This window comes from Apis mellifera, linkage group LG9, assembly GCF_003254395.2.
Source record: "Apis mellifera strain DH4 linkage group LG9, Amel_HAv3.1, whole genome shotgun sequence".
NCBI lineage: Eukaryota > Metazoa > Arthropoda > Insecta > Hymenoptera > Apidae > Apis > Apis mellifera.
Window position 1 is genome coordinate 11,474,640 of NC_037646.1, and position 14,955 is coordinate 11,489,594.

Sequence of the window (14,955 nt, forward strand, 5' to 3'; positions counted from 1 at the left end):
TGATACTAACTGATATCCTATTCATATTATTATCACGCGATATTTTTATGCTTTATTTTTCGTTTTTTTTGTCTTTTTTTTTTTTTTGATATTTTTAAATATTTATCATGTTCATTTTCTTTTTTCCGTTTCGTACAAAGAGTATAAGAACAATTTAATATTCAGACTTATATTCGCAATTATTTTATTTCAATAACGATTATTTAAGAATTAATTATTTTTACAAGGAAATTATTTTTATTTTAATATCATCTAATTACAATGCGACTCATTTCAATTGACGTCGACTTGTTCCATTATTCTTGGAATGCACTTTATTCTAATAACGCGAATAATATATTTCTCGCAATAAGACCTCTGAGTAGCACATGAGGATACGTTTGTAAAACGTCTCATCTTTTTTACTATATTATACTGTGCGCTTCATATTAATTTGTACATACGATCATTATCAATGCAGTGTACGCCTAGACAAGAAGATGAAAAGCCATAATTAAAGAACTTAATCAAAAGAAAGAGATGAAATCGACAAACAAGTTCGCTTTTTTTCTAGTTTAATGCATGTGCATTTAGTGGATATTTTTTAAACTATTCGGAGTCGCATTGCTACACTACACACAAAACTTAATATTTCATAGCTATGTGTTTTATATATAAATATAAATATGATTATATATATATATATATATAAATACGAGATAATGAAGGACGATAAATTATAAGAAATAAAAATGTTTATGATAGAAAATATATGATAATTGTAAAACTATATGATAATTATATTTATAAAAAAATCCTTTGAATATTCCTATTTCCTTATATAAGCATCATTATAATTTTATAATACTATTCATAGGTACGTATAATTATTAAGTATACATTTTTATTTAATTCGATTAAAATTTTAAAGATTTATTATTTTTAGGGGAATAAATTTTTAACAAATTTTTTATAATAAAATTATTTATCATCGTAATTTAATCATTTTTAATCGCATATTCTATTTGAATATACATATCGTGAATAGAGGAAGACCTTGATGATGCCTCCAGGAAGTGATGGTCATTATCTAATATAGTTTTATTATTACATCTGAGAATGACCATTAAAAGTACTTACTCCCCTAGGCTAGATGGCTTTCAATTTTATTACGAATATTTTTGTCCAATAACTATGTTTATAATACGATAATTGCATCACGAGTTTATGATTTATATTAATATTATTATTTCTTAACAATTAATTTTCACAAATATCACAACTTTTTCTTTCATTTGCATTTTATTCGTAATTAATATTATGGATCGATTTAAAAAATTTATATAAAAAAAAATAGATATATTGATTAAAATATTATTATTTTAGTATTGATTTAAACAATACGTTAATAATATTTTTAATGTTTTTTTTTTTAATTAATTCTGATTAATTCTAATACAATTTAAATTTAATCGTATTCCAAAAATAATCCGTAATCGCTACAAGATGTCATTACGTGTCCAATGCGCGATTTTTCTTATGGCAATTTTCATTTATTAAAGACAGAAATTAAAAAAATATTAGAATATTTAGAATATGAATAAAATATGATGAAAGAATATCAGTTTAATTTTTTTTTTATCAAAAATTTTAGTTGTAATTAATATTTATCATTATTCTTTAATTTCACTTTACATAAAGTCCGATATACAACGAAATGCGCATGCGCATTGATCTGTATTAAATTGGATATATAGTTGCTTGACTTGAGAACATTCTATGTGAAATGTCTACATAGATATATACCTTTAGTTATATATAATGTATATATATATATGTACATAATGATTAAAGAAAGTTAGTCTGAGCAAAATGGCCGGTCGGACGACTTCGGTCTTATATTACTCTGCACTTTTTTTGCATTTAATATTATTAACGAGTTTCAATAACGGGCAGAGATTTGGTCTCAAAGCAAAAACTCTTCATATTACGGAAGATTACAATTCTTATGGTTATAGACAGCCGCTTGTCATCAATCGAGACGAATATTCGGATGTCAGCGAAACGTCAGCTAGTCGAACGCGCAGGGATATTCCTTCACAGATCTCAAATAATGATCCAAATATCACGACAAAGGTATGCAATTATCATTTTCTGTTTTATTACCATTCCGATACTTTTAATCCTATTCGGAACGATAATTCCATCGATTCATTTGCCGCATAAAGTAGTACATTGTTTTTGTTCTCTTATCACTGCATACTTGTTATTCACCGATAGGAGAGATTTTAGAATTTTACGCGGCAGATAATAAGGGCGGTACATACAACGCTGTCTTTGTGCAGCAGACAGCGGAGAACGTAATTGCCGTATTATGTCCCTTCCGGACTAAATTTAATCAATCTTGACGAAACGGAGTAGCGCGTCATAGTCGTTCTGTTATTGACATGCAGAGGTCAGTAACCGCTCTATTCGTCTTCTTTATTTCGGCTTAAGCGTTCATTGATTGTTAAATATTTTTTAATCATGAAATCTTTCATTCATTTTATAATATATACAAGAAAAATTACAAATGATTGTTTCTAAATTCAATAAGCACAAGTTACACGGCGAAAAATATTTTAACATTTATGCGTATCAAGTTTTCAAATTTGTTTTTCTCGAAAACAATAAATTTTGGGCAAAAAACTTGATTTTCCTTTTTGTCTAATCATAATTATCATAATCATAATTATTTAATAATCAGTTTATGTCTGCATTGTATGCATTATTCAATTCCAATCGCAGTGTCAATACATTCATATAAAAGTATTAAACAAACATTGATTATATTTGATAACTAGATAACATTTAATACGGTCGTAAATAAAATCGAAATTATTGTTATTATAATGATTGATCATTATATTATTTATCTTATCTTTTTCGATTATTATTAGATTAAATTGACAGAAAGAATATTTTCAATATTTTCTTATAATTATTTTTGATAGTTAAATTTAAATTTTAAATTTTTATTTGAAATATTTCAAAGAAACGTAGAAGGAAATAAAAAAATAAATGAGGAAAAAATGCAGTATTATTTTCTTCGAAGCGCAGATTAATACTATTTATATCAATGTTTTCTGATGATACAACAATACGTGACAGTTACTCATAGGTAAACATATATATATATACATATATAATATGTATTATATATATGTGTCATACTAGTAATGCAATTATATCCAATATAAAATATATATCTAAAGTAAATATATATATATATATATATATATATATATATATATATATATATATATATATATATATATATGAATGACAACAAAGAAATATTATGTGATATAATGACTAATCAAGTTAAGTCGTTAAAATATGTTATATTCGTAAACAGAGATTAAGATATTCGTCATTTGTAATAGTATTTAAAATACGTGTAATTTTTTAAAAATAATTATAATCAAAAATTTATACTATACATTTTTTTACCATTTTTTTAATAATAATTGTAATTATAAATTTAAATTTACGTCATAAAAAATAAAAAATAATATTTTTATAATATTTTTAAAATAAACTAAATTCAATTATATTTTAGAAATTTTATAAATTAAAATGTACATAATATGTACAAAATAGATTAAAATTGTTGATATAAAAATTTTATCTTTTTGTTAGATTAATATTTTACATAATAAATCATACATAATTATATGTAAATATTAATTAATAGACAAATATTACCTAATAAATTTTTACGAATTCCTTTCACTTTTTTTTTTCCTATATATAATATACTGCATTGCAGGAACAATGTCCTTGAAGTTATTTAAGTTCACAGAACAGAAGAAAAAAGAAAAATGAAAAATGAAAAATATCTTTTTATTTATATTTTTTTATATGTATTTCAAATTTCTTTTTATTATATTTCTTTATATTTATTTCAAATATAAATTAATATATTTACAATGATGTAACATTCGTTTTTATTTATCAATCGAATTATCGTATCTCATAGATATATTATTTAAATCATTGCCATAATCATTTAACCATATCTAGTAGTAAGAAATAATAAAATTTGTATTTCTAAATAAATAAATATGTTTCTTCATTTTTAACTTATTTTTAACTTATACTATTGTACTATGTGATGATAATTTCATTTTTGAAAATAATGTTGTATTAAAAAAATTAAAAATTTTTATGTTTTTTACAGGTCAATGCTTTAAATGATTCGCATCAACAATTAATAGTTCATTGGGTGGGAGAAAGATCAAATGTGATAATATGTCTAGCAAGAGACAGTACACCAGTAAGAAGCAAAAATCCCACACCTAGTCCCAGTGCTGTGTACATAAGTTACAATTATGGCGATACATTCGTCAATATAACCGAAAAATTCCGATTCAGCACTTTCCAACAATACGCTACTTTGGACAAATTTACTAATCATCCGAAATATAACAGATTCGTAAGTTTATCTTTTTAGTATCCTCAAATTTTCTTTATTCTCTTAATTTTATCTTATGTCTTCCAGTGTATTTTTGTGGACAGTACACATAGATTACTTTTTATCACACCAGACAATGGCGAAACTATCAATGAAGTGTCAGTACGATTTCATCCTAGTGAAATCTCATTTTATGAAAATGATGTTAATATTGTTCTTGCTTTGGATAAAATGAGCGCTTTACCTAGCGTAAGTTTTATAAGTTTTATAACCTTACATTGTACATATTATACATGTATTATACATATATATATATATATATATATATATATATATATTTACTATGCTGATGTTATATTTTTAGCTATGGTTCTCAACGAATACAGGCTACAAATGGACATTATTACGTCCTTATGTAAAAGCATTTTTTTGGTCTCCTGCACCTGCATTGATAATTGAACGAATGCACTCAGATGGGAGAAATACTGTTTATCAGATTGATTTGCAAAATAATTTACAAAATGATTCGGTAACACGCTTAATAGAACCATTTACATTGATCATTTCAGACGTGGAAGATTTTCAAATTAGAGGCGATTACAGGTTTGCTACGTCAAAGAAAAAGGCATGTAAAATAGACTAAGTGAATTGAACTTGAATTATATTGTTTATGCTTGAATTGTAAGTAATTCAAATTTTTTTTTTTCATAGAACGAAACTGAGCATTTGGATCTCTATGTATCTTACAAAAATTTTAGTTTTATCAAAGCTGAATTCAATACAGCTTTACCAATCAAGAATTACCATATCGTCGACGTTTCGTATAATAGAGTTTTTGTTGCTGCTTCTCACAGTGAAACGCAAGCGAATCTTTACATTTCAGAAGTTATAGATCAAAAGACAGCTACGTTCACTTTATCTCTTGAAGGGATTCTTGCGTTTTTCCCAAATAGCACTTGGAAAGACAGTTGGTTAAAGTAATTAAAACAAATAAAATATAAAAGTAGTGTATGAAACGATGATAAATTAAAAACTCTGCTTTTTTTTTTCCAGTGATGTATCGGACGAGCCATTTACCGACTTGTACAAAGTAGAAGGTCTCCGTGGTATTTATATAGCGTCACAAGTAAAAGGAACGCCAAAATCGGGATCCATCGGCCCGGAACATTTAGTTTCTTTGATAACGTTTGATCATGGTGTAACGTGGAATCCCATAAAGGCACCCACTGCAAATCACGAAGGTTTTCTAATTCACTGTGCCAAAGATTGTTCATTGCATTTAAGCCAACGTTTTAGCCAATTGTATCCGGTAACGAGATCGGTATCTATTATGAGCTCGAAATCTGCTCCTGGCATTATAATGGCTACTGGGGTAATAGGACCGAATCTCAAGGGTCATCCTGCCCTGTATGTATCCAGAGACGCTGGCCTTACTTGGAAACAGGTTCTCAAGGACTACTACTTCTTTAACATAGGAGATCACGGTGGTCTTTTGGTAGCTGTTAGATACTTCAAGTCACGTGGAGAAACCAGAGATATTTCTTATTCAACTAACGAAGGGGAGACTTGGCAATCTTATGAATTCAATGAAGAAATGCTGCGCGTTTATGGATTGATGACTGAACCGGGGGAAAATACTACGGTTTTCACGATGTTTGGCTCGGCTAGTGGCCAGCATCAATGGCTAATTATCAAGGTTGATCTGAGAAACGTATTCGAGAAAGATTGCACCAAGGATGACTTTAAATTCTGGTCGCCATCGAGTTCCGATCAACCGGTAATGTCTTGTGTATTAGGTCGGAAGGAGACCTATCAAAGAAGGGCAGCGAGCGTTAATTGTTATACAGGAGTGGATTATGATCGGCCAATAAAAACGGAAATATGTCCGTGCGATTTTAACGACTATCAGTGTGATTTTGGCTTCGTGCGAGAAGGAAATCCTTACCACTGTATCAGAGATAAATCCGTAACATTCTACGACCCTTACGCTATACCGAACACTTGCGAGCCTGGGGCATTTTACAATCGAACTAAGGGTTATATCAAGATAAACGATGACGAGTGTGTAGGTGGTTTGGCCAGAAATTTCGAGCCAGACGAGATCCCTTGCCCTATGAAGGAGAAATCTGAATTTCTGTTAGTTGCTCAACGAGAACACATTTCACGAATAGATCTGATAGAGGAGAAGATAGAAACATTGCCTATTCACGATTTGAAGAATGTGATAGCAATCGAATTCGATATGAGAAACAATTGTCTCTATTGGGCAGACATTGTTAACGATACCATAGGTAGGCAATGCTTCAAAGATGGTACGAGTTTCCCTGAAATCCTAGTGGAAACCGACTTGAGTTCTATAGAAGGGATGGCTCTCGATTGGGTATCTAATTTGTTATATTTTGTCGACGGTGTTAAGATGAGAATTCAAGTAATAAGAACTGATATATCGACCATGGGGAGAATGCGAAGAACGATCCTAGGATCTAACAATCTACAGAAACCCAGGGGAATAGCAGTTCATCCGATGAATGGTTACATGTTCTGGACCGATTGGGCCCCAGGAAATGCTTCTGTATCAAGAGCCAATCTCGACGGATCGGACGTGAAGAGATTGTTTGTCGAGCCGACTGTCGAGTGGCCAAATGGGATAACGATAGATCATATAGCGGAACGTATTTATTGGGTGGATGCCAGACAAGATTATATAGGGTCCAGCGATTTCGATGGGAAAAAATTCAAGAAAATAATCTCTAAAAACGAGAGGGTCTCCCATCCTTTCGCTGTCGCGGTATTCAAGGACAATATGTATTGGGACGACTGGAAACAATCTATGATATTTGTCGCGGACAAGGATCACGGTGTCGGTATAAATACTATATTGGGCCACTTGCCGGGTCTGATGGATCTTAAGGTGTTCGCGCACAGTATGCAACACGGTACCAACGAGTGCGCCAATAATACGTGTTCTCATATTTGCGTGGGCGCGCCTCACGGCCACGTCTGCCTTTGCCCCGACGGAATGGAAATGACCGAGGGCAAGTGCATGTGTCCAGGAGGAATCGCCCCATTTGCCAACTTCACCTGCCCTAGAGTGGCCAGCACGTGTGCCCCGAATCAGTTCACTTGTGCCAATGACGTATGCATCCCAGGTTCGTGGCACTGCGATCGGGACAACGATTGCGGCGATAATTCGGACGAGATCAATTGCGCCTCGTTGACCAGTTGCACGCCAAATTTCGAATGCGATGGAAAGTGTATCTCAAAGCACTGGGTTTGTGATTTTGACGTGGATTGCAAGGACGGGAAAGACGAGATGAATTGCAAATATCCGCAGTGTTCCGAGTCGCAATTCAAATGCGACAACGGTAGATGCATATCGCATAGATGGCGCTGCGACGACGAGAACGACTGCCGCGATGGCTCCGATGAGAAGAACTGTTCCAAAAAAGAATATCCCACCACGTGTAGATCTGACGAATTCCAGTGCAAATCGGATAAATCTTGTATATCGAAGAGTTGGAAATGCGACGGGGAGAAAGATTGCGAGGATGGATCCGATGAGGCCAAGTGTGACGATATGGTCTGTCAAAGTTGGCAGTTCACGTGTAATTTGATGTCGAAGGAGAAACATCGTTGCATATACAATTCGTGGGTTTGCGACGGGGACAAGGATTGTGCCGACGGATCCGATGAAGTGAACTGTACCATCACTGTGCATTCATCGGTTCCCCTACCCAATTCTAATTCTTGCAACAGTTGGATGTTCATGTGTAACAATAGGAAATGCGTGCCTTATTGGTGGAAATGCGACAGCGTGGATGATTGCGGGGACGATTCGGATGAGATAGGCTGTGGTAACGAGGAGGCCGAAGAATGGACCGTAATATATCCTACCGAGCTGTCGAAAGTCTGTCGTGAACATCAATTCCAGTGCTTAAACGGTGAATGTATACAAGATTCGTGGCTCTGCGATGGTTCGAACGATTGTACCTCGGGTGAAGACGAGATACATTGTGGAAGCAGTGATCATTCCTCTTGCAGAGAGGATCAGTTTATGTGTCGTATGGACGGTACTTGTATTCCAATAAGAAATGTTTGCAACGACGTAGAGGAATGCCCAGATGGTAGTGATGAGTTCGGTTGTTCCGAAGAACAGTATTCCAATCCGGCAGCTACGCCCTCTTGTTTCCTTGGTTTGTTCCCTTGTGACGAGACACGGTGTATCCCTCTAGCGCAATATTGCGATGGAAAACAGGATTGCGTGGATGGTTTCGACGAGAGCAATTGCGAGAAAAATAATTCGCGTGTTTACCAAGTGCTCGAGATGGGGGTGGACGAACGATCTATGAATGCTACAAGTTTCGTTTTCTATTGGTTGATGCCTGTGCCCAATAATATCACTTTCGAGTTCCTGCCTTCGATAGCATATGCTATACCCGGTGCAAATTGGACCAATGCCAGCAATTGGGTCGCCGATATGGAATATCAATTTAACAATTTGAAACCGTACACCCGTTACAACATCACCGTTTACGTTAGAATAAAGGGCCAATCTACCGTATTCCCTCCAGCGAAATATTTCACTGTTACAACGGGTGAAGGCGTTCCTTCGGAACCGTGGAACGTAACCGTGACTCAAAGGAATGGAACTAGCGTAGAGGTTACCTGGCAACGTCCTTTGCATCCGAATGGACCTATCACCGGTTACGAAGGATTCGTGGCGCCACCTATCCCGCCTATACGATTCTTCAGACAAAAAACTTCTGCCATTTTAAATATGCCGTTCGAGGCTGGAAAAAATTATTCGTTTTGGATAATAGCAAAGAACAAGGAACGAGAATCTGCCTCGTCCAACGTGGCTATCTTAAATTTCGATGGGTCCGCCAATATTGATAATATCGAAGATCTTAAAGTGGAATCAAAGACCAATCATTCCGTGATTTTGACATGGAAGAAAATGGAAGACGTTTCTTATCAAGTTACACCGAAAGGTCCGACAAATTATCCTACGTTACTGCCAATTCCTGTATCCATTAATCGCATAGAGGTGTCAAGATTAGCTCCAGGAACTAATTATACGTTCGAAGTGAGTGCTGTGAGGAAGACGTACACGGGTAAAACTAAGACTATCACCGTAGCCACGGACGGCACACCTTTGCCAACTATTACGAACCTGGTTGCCCAGCTAGTGAAACCGCACGGAACTTCGGTGAAACTTACTTGGGACCCGCCGAAAAATCCGAGAAAGATAAAATGGCAGTACGCTATTCATTATGCGGTGAACATGATAGAATTCTTCAAGGGTAAGAATATATCATTCGATTATAAGGCGTGACTCATAAATACGGATCTTATTCTCATTGGTCTTATCATTATTTTTCAGAGTACAAGCTTTTAACGACGAACTTGTCGGCAACCATCAAAGAACTGGAAGCCTGCGAATCTTACGTGTTCGCTGTAGGTGTGAACGGCGATTACGGTGCTGGGCCATTAAGTCAACCGGTTACGGTGTTCACGCATTTCAATCAACAAGCTGCACCAAAGAAAGTAAAAGTCACTCCCACGGACAATCTTAATTCCATTATTATCTCTTGGAGCGCCAGTTGTCCCAACATCGACGAGCCTATTAGATACACGGTGATTAAGAAATTTCTAAACTTTTACTTCTTCAATATCAACTTTTGAAAACGAATATATCGAATTTTTCGTTATTTAAAATTATTAAAATTATTTTTTCCAGATTACTGTGACGGAAATGACACTAAATAAGCATTTCGTAGTGACGTTACCACCGACCAATGAAACCGTAATGAGACATAAATTCAACTCGATCAAACATGGCGGCAAGTATAAAATTATAATATCCACGGATGTGGAAGACGCTATACCAAGTCCATCGGTTACTTACACGGCGCCAGACATTCAGCCCCCTCATCAGGTGAACGTTCTGCACAAGGATCAAGGGTTTATTATTTTTTGGCAAGAACACGATTTACCATCCACTTTGAGCAACGTTAAATATCATTACGAGATATTGGTAGTTGAGGGATCGAGTGTGATGAAAGAATCGTCTGCCAAGATATATAAAGTTGATCAGCCACCGTATATATACAAAGATGCGAAACCGGATCTTATCTATACGTTCGCCATCCGATTGGTCACCGAAGAAGGCTTCCAAAGTCCTCTCAGCGAAATTTTTAGCACTAGATATAGTGCCGGTAATTATGAGAATTATATTTAATTATTTTTAATTAGTATTTTTTAATTATAATAATAACACTGCGGTATCATTGGTACAAATTAAACAAAAAAAAAAAAAAAATTTCAGAAGTGTCATCGTTACCAGTGACGATAAATACATCCAATATCCTGTCATTCGCGATACCGATCTGTTTGTTGATTATCGCTTTGGGATCCGCGTTGGCATATTTTGTTGTCAGACATAGAAGATTGACCAACAGTTTCACACAATTTGCCAATAGTCACTATGATACCAGACGTGGACAAGCAACTTTCCCGGGTACTATCGACGGTTTAGGTATATATTGTTTTGTTATATAATATTAATTTAAAGATTTAATTCAATAATATTTAAAAATTTTATTTATTTATTTATTTTTGTAATTTTAGAAGAAGAAGATAGTCCTGTAATCCGAGGCTTCTCCGATGATGAGCCGCTAGTAATAGCATAAGCTCGTGAAAAAAAATTAACACATACTACAACAACAACAACATGACACGTTTACATCAATGAACATATCCAGAAAAATATTTAAGTATATAGGTGCACCTTGTATACGCATATATATGTACACATAATATTTATATTTTAGGAGAAATGTGTTAAGACGCTATACACGTATTTAAATATAAATAAATGTGTGTATATATACATGTATATATATTGGATAAAAGATGACCTGATCGTAAAATTGGAAAGCTTTTATGAAAGTGGCTCAAGACTGACGTACACAAATATACATACAAATAAAACATATATATAAATACACACACAACACACACACATACATATATATATATATATGTACACATTATAATTGTAGGAAGTAAACCAAGATTGATCTGAATGGACTGTTTAGAGCACTTACATGAAAGCTTTGTGAAATGAAAAAAAAAAAAAAAAAAAAAGGATTATCTTACGTTTGTAGACTATTATATACATGTAAATGTTGAATTAATTTTACCGTCGTACCGGTGGGCCATATAGAAAAATTTGATATTGTTGTTTGTTTGATATCTGTGCAAGGGTGAAAATGAAAAGGAAGCGGTGATGAGAAAAAGATAGAAAAAAAAAAAAAAGAAAGAAAGAATTTGTACATATAGCAAATATTTTGTACGAATAGCCCAACACTTTTAACCCTTTTTCGAGAAATGCCACGTATAACGTTGATTATTGAATTTGTACTATATGTATAATGAAAGAAAATTGTTTAATTATCTGACCAATTTTCATTACTATTATCTTTTTATTATTATTATTATTATTATAATTATTATTATTATAATTATTATTATTATTATTATTATTATTATTATTTTAATTATTATTTTAATTATTACGTATCATCTTGTAAGAAATTTTTTCTGAAATTTCGAGTTTTATGCTTTGTCAATTTTTTTACTTTTTGTCAATACAAAAGAAAAAAAAAAAAAAGAAAAAAAAGAAAAATGTGCCATTACACAATAACTGTGACAAATGAAAGACAATTTTTTGACACCGTATTTAAAATACTCGCTCTGCCTCTGCCTTGTAATATATATATATATAATATATATATATATATATACACACACACATTCTTTTTCTTCTCCTTGTATACTCGTGATATACGAACAAATATATGAACGAATTTGTTCATAATTACTAATTAACATATACATCGTCATTATACACGTTTATATATGTGGCGAATGTTTGCGATGATGGTCAAAGTTCCGATTTTCTTTTTTTAAGGGAAAAAAAAGAAAAAAACAAAAGATTCGCAGTTCGGTTCGTTAAAAAGCAAGCAGAGCTATTGTAGGTGGCACCATTAGAGATGTGTATAAAATCGCAAATATGTGGCGCTTATTTTTATGTATAATTTTTTTTTTTTTTTTTTTTTTTTTTTAATATAAACGTTAACAATGTTGGAAACGGAAGCAATAGAGTGACGGATGATTGTCTAAATTGTCGGTGCTGATTGCTGTCACGAAATTTGTAAATAACGAATAATAACTTGTTGCTCGATCGATCGAGAGATGGCAGACGGACATGTCGCCTTTTTGAAACGATGAAATCGAAAATTCAGTATAGGCACTCGAATTTTATATCTTACCATTTTTGAATTTTATTTTCATTTTTATTCATTCACCGATTTTTTTTTTTTGATCAATTTTTTTTATCTTATTCGAATGAAACAAACGCACAAAAAATTATGAATAATTTTCAGTTAAATATTTATGATCTAAAATGTTATATATATATGTATATATATATTTTTTTTAATGCTTAGGGTGTTATAAGAAACTATTTCGGAAATTTACGAGCTCACATCGAAGAATACGAATTATTTTAAAGCATTATTTTTTTTATCATTGCACTGATTCTTGATTAAATTTTAATAAGATTTTTTTTTGCAAGATTACAGAATATTTAATATTATTTTATATTAAATTTATATATAATTATAATTATAATTATAATTTTTTTATGATATATATATATATATATATATATATATATATTAAATTTAATATCGATTAACATTTTAATTACGTTTAATCATTATTAATCTTATTAATCTTATTAATCTCAAACAAACGATTTCGACAAACTTGTAATCCGACTTGCTTCTTTTAATCACTCTATGCGATATAAAAGGCAAAAAAAAAGAAAGAATGTGCTTTTTTTTTTTTTTTTTAATTGATTTACGAATCGTCGTGCCATACAAATAACGATTTATTGCTCAACAGAGGCGAAAGATAATAAGAGGAAAGTGATCAGACGAGTTGAGAGTAGAAAGAACAGAAAGTGTTAAGCAGTATTATCAGTTTCGATATAGCTTGTACAAACACCAAAAAAAGAAAAAAAAAAAAAAAAAAAAAATCAACGTTTCGAGATCCACTTGTTGTTGTATCTCGATGTCATCGTTTCTCTAAATTTATCACGATTGTGATAAAACAAGAAGATATCATATATATATATATAATATATACATATATTCTAAAGATTTTGAGATGGTTGAATTTTAAACTTTTATCGTATATGCGAAATTACGATACACGTGAAATTATAAATACGTGGAATTTTTAAAATTTTTAAAATGTTTTTTGATATTTTTTTTTTTTTTTGGCGATGATATATTCACTCGATATTTTCGAATCGAATCGATCACCTTAAAAAATGTTAATCACGAAATCGAGAAAGAGATGATATTAAAAAAAAAAAAAAAAAAAAACGAAATATGACTGCGTCCGTTCGAGTGCTTCGAGATTGAAAATTTCAGCCATTCCGTTCACCGTTTGTTAACTTGCTATACTATATATATATATATATATATACGCAACATTGATATTTTCATGCGAGACGAAGGGAAGAAATCGAAGAATTTTAAGGTATTGCCGAGATTTTTAAATAAAAATTTCGCGGTAGAGCGAAAGAGATATGGAATGGAGCTTAGGTTGTACGTGTAAATCTCAAGGGTTATAGAAATATAACAGTGATATATACATAATATATATATATATATATATATAAATATCTTATTACGTATACATATAATATATTTGCGTGTAAATAAATGAATTTAAGGCACACAATCTATATTATAACTTTATTTATATTCATCTTTCTCCATTTCTTTCTTTTCTTTTCTTTTCTTTTCTTTTTTTTTTTCTCTCTCCAAGACAATAGAGGAAAAAAAAGGAATATATTTACGAAAGGAATGAAAACTACGCTCGACATAGTTAGGGAATGTATATACGATATATATTTTTTGAATAAAGATATTCAGTATTTCAGAACAACTTATTCGTATGGGTATAATTTTGTAGAAAGACCTGTTGTCGTCGTTCCACTTTTTTGCCAATACGAACAACGTGTTTCCGCCGATTGTCAAACTTCCGTTCCCTATTTCAGCCGGAAACAATGAAATTGCCAAAATCACCAGTGTGGAAGCGGCGTATCTTCTCCGATTAATACGATTAAACGTTAACGTCAAGAATAGAGTGGAAGAAAAAAAACTAGAGTTTATTCCGTCAACCGTTCCTCTTATAAATCCTCTTTATCGATCGTTCGAAGTTATCATGTGAACGTAGCGAGGAAATGTATGATTAATCGTTCGAGGTTTATGAATTAGGTTAGATTTACTTTTTTTGGATGGAAGTAAAAATCTTGTGTGAAAACTTTTGTATTAATGATCAATTCTAAAACTCGAAGATTGTTTTTGTTATTTCTTCCTATGTCCCAGTGTGTTTCGAGTATTTCAATTATTCGCTCGATGATCATTTGAAGATAATCG

General features: G+C 32.1%; 1 protein-coding gene across 1 annotated transcript; it reads left to right on the forward strand.

Moving 5' to 3' along the window:
- Positions 1-1,827: 1,827 nt before the first annotated feature.
- LOC408987 (sortilin-related receptor) lies at positions 1,828-11,893 on the forward strand. The gene is made up of 10 exons (XM_006567389.3): positions 1,828-2,115; positions 4,202-4,456; positions 4,523-4,684; positions 4,800-5,060; positions 5,147-5,412; positions 5,489-9,738; positions 9,819-10,072; positions 10,176-10,653; positions 10,764-10,973; positions 11,066-11,893. The coding sequence occupies exons 1-10, from the start codon at positions 1,852-1,854 to the stop codon at positions 11,125-11,127; spliced, it is 6,462 nt and encodes a 2,153-aa protein (XP_006567452.1). The 5' UTR covers positions 1,828-1,851; the 3' UTR covers positions 11,128-11,893.
- The last annotated feature ends 3,062 nt before the right edge of the window (positions 11,894-14,955 follow it).